The 12,780-nt window shown below is 38.7% G+C and overlaps 1 protein-coding gene across 1 annotated transcript in view; it reads left to right on the forward strand.

Moving 5' to 3' along the window:
* Window positions 1–1,386: 1,386 nt before the first annotated feature.
* The window catches only part of PARPBP (PARP1 binding protein), a gene marked incomplete at both ends in the record, with an annotated part of 40,840 nt that continues 29,446 nt past the window's right edge, over window positions 1,387–12,780 (forward strand). Inside the window, 3 exons of the mRNA XM_080935596.1 lie at window positions 1,387–1,539; window positions 7,635–7,865; window positions 12,323–12,427. Coding sequence (XP_080791722.1) covers window positions 1,387–1,539; window positions 7,635–7,865; window positions 12,323–12,427 — 489 coding nt within the window. The remainder of the gene's footprint in view (window positions 1,540–7,634; window positions 7,866–12,322; window positions 12,428–12,780) is intronic.

Genomic DNA, 12,780 nt, shown 5'->3' on the forward strand with positions numbered 1-12,780 from the left:
AGGCAGGGAGAGGTGCTGTAATTTGGCTAAGATCTCCTAGCTTAGTAAGTAGCTGATAGAGCCAAGGATTCAGGATGATCTAATTCTGGGTGAATTTTTATTTCCAGAAATCTAAACGCATAAAGCCTTCAAATAATGCCAATGAGTAGACCTTACCAAAAGTTTCATTTCAGGCCAACTAGTCATATCAGCCATAGCTCACGCTTTTATGACATCTTCAGTCTTGGTTTTTAAGGTTTGGTCTGGGTCCGTTAACTGATTCCTCCGCTAGCTTTGACCAGATGGCTCATGCTGCTGAGGCTCACCTTCCACATTGACTGGCGTCTCCACCCAATAGGCTGTGAGCTGGTATCCGTGGCCAGCTGGAATAGCTTACTTCTCTTTCACACGCTTGCTTCAGCTTGGGGGTTAGGCCCCCGTAAGAGGGGTGATGTGCTAGGAGGAGCAGGGACGCGAACATTTAGGTGTGGTGTGAACTCCCGCAGCAGAGGGTAAAGGCAGTGTCAGTGGAGGGAAAAGGTCTGTGAAGTGAAGCTGGGGAGAATGAACACAGGCTTCTTAGTGTCCTTATAGAGGTATGCTTAATTCTCTTAGCCACAGCTTGTGACGGTCCACGGGAAATGTTGTCTGCCAAGGAAAGTTATTAGAAACTCTGCCGGAGTTGTTCCTGGGATCTGCACTCAGGCGCGCCCTGTCTAACATGTACCAAAAAAAAAAAAAAAAAAAAAAAAAAAATCCAAATTTAGAAATTAATTGTTCATCATAAAACACATACAATTTATGAAAACAGTTGAGCACGGTAAAATACGCATGATGGAAACGCCACTGGGGTCTTTCTAAAGCCCTGCTGTATTAACTGCTTTGCACGAACTCTTAAAGCCCATGTTTAGAATTCTCATTATCTCAGTCTACTAGTCAGACCAGTCCAGACTGTTCCCAATTCAAGTGAGTAGAAACGTAAACCACTCATTTTAGAACAACACAGGGATAAGAGGAACACCTCCATAACAAATACACCACATATACTACTGTTGGTCTCAAAATAACTGTCTTAAAATACAAATTTAATTAGTGATGTCTGTGTCTAAAATTAAAAATGTGCAGGATTTGCATGTCTGTTTTATGTGAATTTTCAAAATTAAAGGTCGGATTTTTGTTATGTCAAAAGATTTGGCTTAAGAAAACTAAAGGAGAGGAAAATATGATTGGGCAGAAATTATATTATTCTGTTTTCCTACATTTAATTAAAAGCAATCTTGGTGAATATGAAATGACTTCTTGTTCACTACTTATTTTTGTCTAACCAGGCTTGCTTGCACATGTTAACTGTTACGTTCCAATGAAAACAAGTCACTCTAACATTGTCTTCTGTTCTACTTTAAGAGAATGGCTGTGCTTAATCAGATGTGTGTCTTGGATATGATTAAAGCATTCAGAAGGAATTGGCGTGCTCTCGGTAGCTCTGAAAGGACCACGGTATGTGGGCCGGACTCCATGCTCTTGGCGCTGCAGCTGTGTATGGCAGAGAGCAACAAGCAGGTCAGTGCCGCGTTTACCTGGACCTTTTTACCGAATCTTTCTTGTTGCCCATTATGATAAGTTTGAGCGTAATTACACACCTCATTTTCTTTGCGAGTTTTGCCCTCCTAAAATAAGGTGTTTCAGAAATGCTTCTGCAGGTCTGAGTCAAAATGTTGCAGTTGGAATTTTCGAAAAAAAATAATTGCCTGTATATCTGAAATGACTCAGTTTATTCATGTGTATGGTTTGAACGTGAAATGTGGGATATTTGATATTTCATGAAAAAAATCATAAAGATAAAATCTGCAGCTCTTATGGTTAAATATATTTCTATTTAATAATTGTTCCTTTGTTCCCTAAAAGAAGGTCTAGAGGAGCAGGTATTATTTTTATTCAATGTAAAGTATTTTTTTATCTACTTCCAGTACTATTGTGTAAATTTTGTGTTCTTTATTTTTCATTTTTTATCAGTTATTTTATTTATTTACATTTCAAATGTTATCCCATTCCTGGTCTCTCCTCTACAAACCCCATCCTGTCCCTGTTCCCCTCTGCTTCTATGAGGATGCTTCCCCACCCACTCAGCCACTCCTGCCTCACTGCCCTAGCATTTGCCTACATGGGAGCATTGAGCATCTTTCATATATTACATTCTGATTACAGACTCCGTCCCTTGCCTCTAAGTCCCTCCCTCCCACTTCCTCTCTCCCCAGATTCAGTCCTCATTCTTTCCCTTTATAAAATAGCTGGACTTCCAGAGATATCAACCAAATATAATCAAGGCTGGATAAGGCAAGCTATTAGGAGGGGGAAGGACCTAAAATCAGATAAAAGAGCCAGACATAACCAACCCCCACTCCCGGTGTTGGGAGTCTCATAAGAACACCAAGGTACACAATTATAATGTGTATGCAGAGGACCTACGTCAAGCTCCCTGTTGATTGTTGGCTCAGTTTCCGTGAGCCCCTATGAGCACTGGTTGTTTGATTCTGTAGGCTGTGTTTTTATGGTGTCTTTGGTCCCTCTGACTCCTAAAATCTTTTCTCTTTGTCTTCCACAGGATTTCATTTTGGAAGGTCTAAAATATTAGTTCACTGTAGCTTAGTGCCACAGGCCTGTAAATCTAGCTGTTCAAGAAGACAGAGGATTGCATTGAATCTGTAGATTGCTTTTGGCAAGATGGCCATTTTTACTATGTTGATCCTTCCAATCCATGATCATGGGAGATCTTACCATCTTATGACATCTTCTTCAATTTCCTTTTTCAGAAACTTGAATTTCTTGTCATACAGAGCCTTCACTTGCTTGGTTAGGTTCACACCAAGGTGTTTTATATTCTTTGTAACCATTGTGAAGGGTATCAGTTCTCTAATTTCTTTCTCAGCCTATTTATCCTTTGAGTAGAGGAAGGCTACTGATTTGTTTGAGTTAAATTTATATTCAGCTACTTTGCTGAAGTTGTTTTATCAGCTGTGGGAGTTCGCTGGTGGAATTTTTGAGGTCCAGTTAAGTATACTATTATATCATCTGCAAATAGTGATATTTTGCTTTCTTCCTTTCCAATTTGTATCCCTTTGACTTCCTTTTGCTGTCTAATTGTTCTGGCCAGGACTTCCAGTACTATATTGAATAGGTAGGGGGAAAGTGGGCCTTGTCTAGTCCCTGATTTTAGTGGGATTGTTTCAAATTTCTCTCCATTTAGTTTGATGTTGGCTACTGGTTTTCTGTATATTGCTTTTACTATATTTCAGTATGGGTCTTGAATTCCTGATCTTTCCAAGACTTTTAACATGAAGGAGTGTTGCATTTTGTCAAATGCTTTTTCCCCTGAATCCAATGAGATGATCATGTGTTTTTTTTTCCTTTGAGTTTGTTTATATTGGGAATTATGTTGATGCATTTCCGTATATTGAACCATCCCTGCATCCCTGGGATGAAGCCTACTTGATTGTGGTGAATGATGGTTTTGATATGTTCTTGGATTCAGTTTATAAGAATTTTATTGAGTATTTTTGCATCAATGTTTGAGGGAAATTGGTCTGAAGTTTTCGTTCTTTGTAAGGTCTTTGTGTGGTTTATGTATGAGTGTAATTGTGGCTTTGAAGAATGAGTTGGGTAGTGTTCCTTCTGTTTCTGTTTTGTGGAATTGTTTGGAGAGTATTGGTATTAGGTTTTCTATGAAGGACTGATATAATTATGCATTGAACCCATCTGGTCCAACTCAATTCTTCATAGAGTTATAAAGAGCAATTTGCAAATTCATTTGAAATAATAAAAAACCAGTATAGCAAAAACTATTCTCAACAATAAAAGAACTTCCAGGGAAATCACCATCCCTAACCTCAAGCTGTATTACAGATCAATCGTGATAAAAATTGAATGGCATTGGTACAGAGACAGGCAAGGTAGATCAATGGAATAGAATTGAAGACCCAGAAATGTGGAATAGAATTGAAGATCCAGAAATGAACCCAAACACCTATAGTCACTTGATCTTTGACAAAGGAGCTAAGAACATTCAATGGAAAAAGGACAGCCTCTTCAACAAATGGTGCTGATTCAACTGGTAGTCAGCATGCAGAAGAATACAAATTGATCCATTCTTATTTTCTTGTACAAAGCTCAAGTTCAAGAGGATCAAAGACCTCTACATAGAACCAGGTACACTGAAACTATTATAAGAGACAGTGGGGAAGAGCTTAGAACACATAGGCACACGGGAAAATTCCTTGAACAAAGTACCAATGGCTTATGTTCTAAGAGCAAGAATCAACAAATGGGACCTCATGAAATTTCAACGTTTCTATAAGGCTAAGGATATTGTTAAGAAGACAAAATGGCATCCTGCTTATTGGGAAAGGATCTTTACCAATCCCACATCTGATAGAGGGCTAATATCCAATATACACAAAGAACTCAAGAAATTAAGACTCCAAAGAATCAAATAATCCTATTAAAAAATGGGGTACAGAGCTAAACAAAGAATTCTCAACTGAGGAATACCAAGTGGCCAAGAAGCACCTAACGAAATGCTCAACATCCCTAGTTTTCAGGAAAATGCAAATCAAAACAACCCTGAGATTTCACCTCATACCAGTCAGAATGACTACGATCAAAAAGATCTTAGACAGCAAATGCTGGTGCGGGTGTGGAGAAAGAGGAACACCCCTCCATTGTTGGTGGGATTGCAAGCTGGTACAATTACTCTGGAAATCAGTCTGGCATTTCCTCAGAAAATTGGATATAATACTACCTGAAGAGCCAGCAGTTCTACTCCTGGGCTTATACCCAAAAGATGCTCCAACATATAACAAGGACACATGCTCCATGATGTTCATAGCAGCCTTATTTATAATAGCCAGAAGATAGAAATTACCCAGATGTCCTTCAGCAGAGGAATACATACAGAAATTTTGGTCATACATGGACCCATGGCTCCAGTTGCATATGTAGCAGAGGATAGCATTGTCTTACATCAATGGGAGAAGTCCTTTGGTCCAGTGAAGGCGCAGTTTCCCAGTGTAGGGGAATGCCAAGACAGTGAGATTGAGAGGGTGATTGGGAGAGGGAACTCCTTCATGAAAGCAAGTGGAGGTGGGGATGGGATTGGGAGGAAATGGGATAACATTTGAAATGTAAATACAGAGAATATCCAATAAAAATGAAAAAAAAAAAAGACAGAAAGATGATGATAACTTCAAGGCCTGTCTGGACTAAAGAGTGATTTCAAGGCTAGCCCTTGCCTTGGGTCTTTTAAGCCCTGTCTTAAAATAACAGATAAAAGGGAGCTGCAGAATTATCAGTGGTTGAATACTTTAGTAGCACCTAGGAGGTTATAGGTTTAATCTCTAGTAATATAGACAAACAAACATCCGGAAGTTGTCTTGTCCCAATCCAGTCTTCACTGATGCACTGGAAACTACCATGAAGAAAATCTCTACAAAGTGATTCTCTTGTAGGTAGCTGGGGCCCACTGACCTTCCAATGGAGATGGATAATTGGGTCCATTGAAACCAATGCTTGTTAATTCCTGTTATTTTATATTTTATTGTAATTCATGGTGGTTTTATGTGTGTGTGTGTTTCCATTTTATTGAGTTTTGCTGGTGTAAAGTTATTTATTGCCTATAATTTTATGAATGTAGTTAGCCTTGTTGGGTTGGAGTTCTCCTTCTAGTACTTTCTGTAGGTCTAGATTTGTGGCTAAATACTATTTAAATTTGACTTTATCATGGAATGTCTTGTTTTCTCTATCTATGGTGACTGAAAGTTTTGCTGGATATATTAGTCTGGGTTGGCATCTGTGGTCTCAATCTGTTGGACATTTGTCCAGACCTTCTGGATTTTAGAATAAACTTCTTGTACCTTAGTAGACATATTCTTCTGTAGGTTAGACTTTTTGTTTATGATTTTGCTTCAAATATTTTCTGGACCTTTGAGGTGGGATTCTTCATCTTCTAGTTCTTTTATTTTTAGATTTAATCTTTTTATGGTGTTCTAGATTTCTGAGATGTTTTGTGTCAGGAATTGATTAGATTTAATGTAATGGTTTTGTTTTTTTTAACTGATGTATCTATTTCTTTTATCATATCTCCAGTGCCTGATATTCTTTCTTCCATCCCTTGAAATTCTGTTGGTGATGCTTGCTGGTGTCTAGGCATCTGGTTTTGGGATAACTATTGGTCTTGGTGCTAATTTCTGAGTTTGTCTTTGTTAGATGGGTGTGTGTTTTTGTTTCTGTGTCCCCTCTGGTCTTCTGGCTGGAGTGTCCTGTAGTTTAATAGAGAGGGTTTCTGAGTTGGAAGCTGGAGTTCTGGTGGCCTGCTGGGGCTCTTTGGGTTCTGGGTGCTAGTGTTGTCCCTAATGGAGCAGGGGACTTCCAGTGGAGGTGTAGGGCAGGATATTGTGATGATGAGGAGGGGGGTTGTTGGGGGTAGCTGGGTGGGCGCTGCGGGAGTGTTTGTGGTCCGAAGACTGGGGGCTAATCGGGGGTTCTGGATACTGAAGCATCTTCTGATGGAGGAAGGGTCTCTTAAAGATGTTTTAAGTCTGGATTTCAAATAACACATATGACTGGTTATTTTAAAAGGTATACAGATAGAGATTTTTTACAATTCCAATGTTTTAGATGTATTTTGTATTATTTTTTTATTAAGATTTCATTTCAAAGAATAACAGTTGCTAAGTACTTAATTACCGATCCATCTTTTAATGGGACTATTGTAAAAGTCTTAGAATTAGCAGAAACTGTGCAAGGCAGCATATATTCCATTTCACAGACCCGCATATGGATACTAAAATATATTTGTTTTTTTATGCTGAATTGAAAATGAGAAATTGAATTGTTTTAATTAGTTAAGGCTGGTGCTTTTTGGAAGTAACCATTATTAATATCTTACATATTAATGTGGGAAAGAATGCATTAAATAAAAAGCAAACCTTCAGTGCATCTGTTGAAAATGTAATGACACTCTCTAGGGAGATACTTTTAAGGAAAGCTTTTATACTGAGATGAAATCTTGTTGGTAATGGTATTGGATCTCTTATCTACTACATACTAGTGTAGTTAAATCACATCTTTTGGTTTCTTTCAGGAAAAACAAAAGCAGGAAGTAGAAGAGTAAATTTCTGCTTAGTAGCATCTGGGCACTCACAGAAAAGAGTGTAACGACTTTTAGCGCTTATTCTAGGCTATGAGGTTTGGAGCGATACTTTTCTTTCCCTGAAATGGTAACAAAATGGAAATCAAGTCCTAATAACAATAACCTGAGCACTAAGACTGGATTTTAAAGCAAGTACTTGAAATATATTCTGTCATGTGGGAATTCCTTGTGGCACTGGGAATGTTATTAAGAGAGTAAGAACCCTGTAGCTAAGTACAGTATGTTATGCACATGTCCTGCCTCTGCCTCCCAAGAGTTGGAATTAAAAGTGTACTCACTCTATCATGCACCCATTTATCATAACTTTATCTGCAAATATGCCTACTTCCTTTATCAAATTATCAAAGCGTCTGTCTTTACTTCATGCTATTTGTATTTCTCACATCAATCAAATAGATGGACATTCAGCATTATGCACTCAGTTTTACCCGAGTTCTTTTGCATCTTTTAGCACAATGGAGAATTCACAGTCTGTCTCAGTGATGTCTTACTGACATGGAAGTACTTCTTACACGACAAACTGAACTTGCCCACTGAAACTATGAGCGTGGTCGACCACTATGAAGACATCAAGAAAACATATGATAATTTCTTGAAGAATAGTAACACACTAGATCTGATTGATGTCTATAAAAAATGTAGCATCTTGACTTCTAATTGGGAGAATAACACAATATCCTCAGTAAGTATTCTACAAATAATTCCACTTTAATCAAATTAAAGTTCAGCTAGAATACTTTTGTTTTAAGCCACAGGTAGAGTTACTAGTCTTAAAAGTATGATCAGAGGCAGAGACTATGTCTTTGTTTTCAGTAGTAAAGGCAAAAAGACAAAAAGTTGGTAATCTTTTTGCTTTTTAAATCATGTTAAAAATGGAAAATCTAGCTACTCAAAGTCTAGTTTTTACTTGAAAAAAACATTTTTATAAGGTTTGTTGGGCTTATATTGTTATTTGATATAAGCACATTTTTCTTAATAGAGAAAAATTTGGTTAAGAAATCAATTTGAAATGTCAGTTTCTTTTGAACTAGATCAAAGATTACCTGTATTACCTGTCTATAGCTTTTTTCTTTTTGTTGACTGTACATGTTTATTAAGTGTGTATTGTGATAACAGTAGACGAAGTTCTTCTACATGGTTTAATGGCTTCTTAGACAGACATGCCATACATTACTACCAGAGAATAGAGCAATATAATATTTGAGATAATAGAATTTGCTGTATAAACATATTTAATTTTATTAGAGAAAAGTTTAAAAGCTGTAGTATTTCTTAGATTTGTTAATATTAGAATTGATGAACTATTTAAAATCTTTTTGTGCAGGTTTATTTTTTGAGTATCGAAAATACTTTAATACTTTCTGTGTGCTAATAAAGTAATAAGTAAATGTTGGTAATGGCTGAATATATATTTGGAATTAGAAACTATTTACTGTATTTTGTGAGATACTAAGCTCTATTTATATAGTAATTAGTAATAGCATATAAGTTCATTATAATAGAAATCTCCAGTATAAAAATGTGTTTTAAAAATGTGTTTTAAGAAAGTAGAAGTTTATGTTCCTTCCTATAGAAGATTCTTAAATGATCAAAGGTAGCAGCTGAAGTTCCAGCAGGATGGTAGCACTCCTGGCAGGAGGCAGGAGGACCACAGAATGACGGCTCCTTTTAAGGAAAAGTAGCTCTTTTGCTTCAGTCTAATTGTTTAAAGCTAAGTTGGGGCCATGTAGAGAATGTGGTCTTTATTCAGAGTAATGTGCCAGGGTGAGAGCACACACTGGGGCAGCTTGTCTGCTTCACTGGTTCATCACGAAGACCTTTGCCCTGTTGTAACTTCTTCAAGCACACATTCACCAGTGCTAACACCTTGGAAGAAGGGTTATGGTTTTGTTTCTTCTTGCCTATAGGACTGAGTTTTGACTTCATAATTAATGGACAAAGCTAGTCAGAGGTAAGCACTGAGTTGTAGAAAGACAAAAGAGGAGATGCCTGAAATCTGGGCGCAGTGTTTTCATCCTGTGCTTTTCCTGTTTAGGGGACACATTCTCTAACACATTTCCTCCCTGAGCCAATGGGACATGCAAAGGCTGCTTTTCAGGCTGTGTTTCCACATTGTCTGTAAATGTCAACATCTCTGCAAAAATTAAACTGAAGCTGCAAAGATGGTAGTTCATGAAGAAAACTCTCAAATTCTAACAACTTAGTCTCTGATAAATATCTGATGTTTTCTTCAAGGAAATTTCCACTAACAACCAAATTGTATAGCAAACCATATTTCTTAGTTTATTTTTCAAAAGTACATTAAATGTAACCCTCATTAACTTGTGCTGTATCTTTACAGTTACATATCAGAGTATCCCAAATTATTCTGATCTTTACGCTCATGAATTCATAGCCTTAATAATGTTGCTTTGTTTCTTATATGTTATAGTTTAAACAATGCAGAAATTATTGGGAATTAAGATAAAGATGAGGTAGTTCTGGATACACGGTAACTTGAATCTTTTCTCCAAAGTTTATAATTCTTCTCCATCCGGGAGCACATAAAGCTTTGGATTCTAACTGGAATATCAAGGAGAGAGGTTTGGGGTAGAGCTGGATTTCACATGAAAAGAACTATATGTATCTGGACTGCAACATCAAAGACCTATGGCCCGCAGAAATGTTTATCTCTGAAGAACTAAGGCACAGATCTGTGAACCCTCTGGGCTAGATCAATAGATGTCTGTGGGCTGGCACGGTTCTCTGTCTCTCTAGCCAAGGATTCGTTCTATTACTTCTTGTTTGTAAGGTTTGAGAGAACACAGAGACTTCCTTGACCTCGGCAGGTGTTCGGCAGTCTTGTTACTTTCTTCTGAGGCTGCGCAGAGTAGCACAGAGGGCACGTCTTCTTTTATAACGTGTAGAAACCATCATTTCAGAGAGAGTCCCAAAGAGCCAATTGAGAGAAACAACAACCCACCCTATCACGATCATCAGCCAGACAAGGATGAGTCAACTGGCCACACATTCTCAACAAAAGAGAGCTGTTAGAGAGGAGAATAACACCTAGAATACACAGAAATACCAAGTGTTTACAAAAACTCACAGATAACACATAAGCACAGACTTGCTAGATCTTACCTAACAAAGAAGATGCGCTTGCTGAGGATGCTGTGTGGTGACGTAGGGGTGCTGGAGCACGTGCTCCAACCGTCCAGCTGCAGGGAGGGTACGGGGGCGCAGCTTCCTACGTCGAACTCTGGGTAGGAGAGCTCGTTTTTCCTGATGAAGCCACGCTTTAAAAAATTCACACAAGACAGGATTCCTGAGGAAGCTACCCTTAGCCTTAGCCAGAGACCTGTAGGCGTCTCCATGAACCTTTGTGACCCGAGTGTGGAAGGTGGACAAATGTCTTTAGGCCTTCCCCAGGATATCCCTGTCCATGCGACCGAGGTCATCACCACAGCTGTCTCTAGGAAAAAGAAGCCCATTTCCAGGGCTTCCAAGCTGCCCCGTGGGCAGTTAAGGCCCTGCCAGGACCTCTCAGCTCCTGGGGAAGATACCTCTACGTTAGCCCCATTGATCCAACGAACACCGCAGAAGCAACAGTCTCTTGCAGCCAAGTCGCGAAACTCATCGTTACCCAAGGTTCTCCACAAAACCTGCAGGGGAAAGCGAGATCCGAAGAAGCTGGCAGCTGCCATGGAGCGAGTGAGGCAGTGGGAGAGTTGCCTTCTCCAGAACCTTGAGGAAGCCACGCAGCACCACCTTACTGTGGAAAGCGAGAATAAGAGACCAGTGATTCAGCTTAACACAGAAGAGCAGCCAGACGCCGACTCTGACGTCCTCACAGGGCATAGACATTTGTTTTTTTGGACACATGGCCACTAAATATAGAGCTGGCATTACTCTTATAAACGTTTGTACCGCCCGCTTTATAAAAAGTTTGTTCTTTTGTTGTAAAAATGTAAACATCCTTACTTTTCAGCCCCATCCTTTTCTCCTGTTTTACCCCACCCCCCCTTCGGTCATAGGGACATGTGTGTTGGCTCTTTTCAGAGAGGCAGCTGAAAGCTTGTTGGTAGAGTAGGATCAGCAGTTCCTGGGTGAAGCTGACAACTGAGTTGGAAAAGAGCGCTGAGTAGGTGCCAAGTGCACAAAAGTCTAAGATGCTCTAAGCGGCAGGTGACAAGGTTTATTTTTAAGCTTCAGGTTGGGCGGAAAATATTTCTTCCAGTTTGTGTCAGAATTGGAGGCATTTTTTTGGGTGGGTTACCAAACTTCAGAAAAATCAGGAAATCTACTGCAAATAGATACAGGCTAGCGGCCCCAGCCACTGGGATAGTTCAATATTTCCTCTACCCCAGCTGTGTGTGGTAGGAATGTACTGTGTAAGATGTTTCGGCATTTGTAACTTATGAACTGGCCCCTATGCAAACCGACTATTCAGTTGGCTCATTTTTAAGATATTAGTTATAAAAACGGTGTTAACTTTTCAAATAAAACATGAAAACAAACACGAAAGCTTGTTGTATTGTGATATAAAAGCAAATACTTCCAGGTAATTCCTCCTGATTTTTATAAAAAATAAACTGTTTTCATGACAACTCAGAGAAAAATATGAGGAAGATTTCCCAGAGTAGCAGTCGTGTTGACACACAGATTAGAAACTAACAAACATTAAACTTAAAGGACTTAAAGGCAGAGCCACAGGACTTGACAGGAAGATGCTGGTAGTTTCCCCAGAAGGGAAAAGACGTGAGGGAATAATGAAATAATGTCTGTCATAACAAATGATACTGTTAGCTGAGGAGAAACCATAGTCTCCTGATGATCTAAGTTCCAGGTTACACTGATGAGAAAAGGTATATACATAGACAATCTGATAAGATTTCTGGACTCTTAAATATTATAAAATTCCTTAGTTATACTTTATTGAATTGTATTTAGATATGTTTGTTATTAAACAAAAGATTAAATAGAATGTTCCTTCCTAGCCATGGTAATTGTTTAAAAGGATTTGTGAGTGTACGCAAAAGAATGTGGAAATCAATGTTATGCTTGTTTATAATGGTCCACAGATGACATCTGTGGCGATGTACAGAATTTCAAGTGTTCTGTGTCCTACACTTTTATTATACTATGTGTCGCCTACAGATTCAACTACGGGATTTTCTGTCTGGCACAGAGTGTGCGGTAAACAGCGAAACTAACCCTCGTATGCCAGCGTCACCAGTGAAATGCAGCCAGAATGACAAACAGGTACTGATGACACTGTCAGCCAATCAAAGTAGGATTGGATGCTGTGGTCATGAACTTGGTGGTTCACTGGGGTTATCAATGAATCTGGTGGTTGGGTTTTTTTATATATGTATACATGTATATTCCACGTTTTATAAAGTTTTAATAAAGCTGAATTTACAAAGGATAATACATTGGGATTGGAAAGAGTGTCATCTGTGTCTTTATGTTTGGGCCAAGGTAACTGACCCTGAGCAGACACAGGCCCAATCCAAGGTTCAGGGCAGTGGTTACGTTTCAGGTTGTCAGATTTTTTTTTTTTTTTTTTTAAAGTAAACCTCACATCTTCTGTTTGGATGACTGATTCTTGAGAG

Source organism: Micromys minutus (assembly GCF_963924665.1).
Source record: "Micromys minutus genome assembly, chromosome: 22".
Lineage (NCBI taxonomy): Eukaryota > Metazoa > Chordata > Mammalia > Rodentia > Muridae > Micromys > Micromys minutus.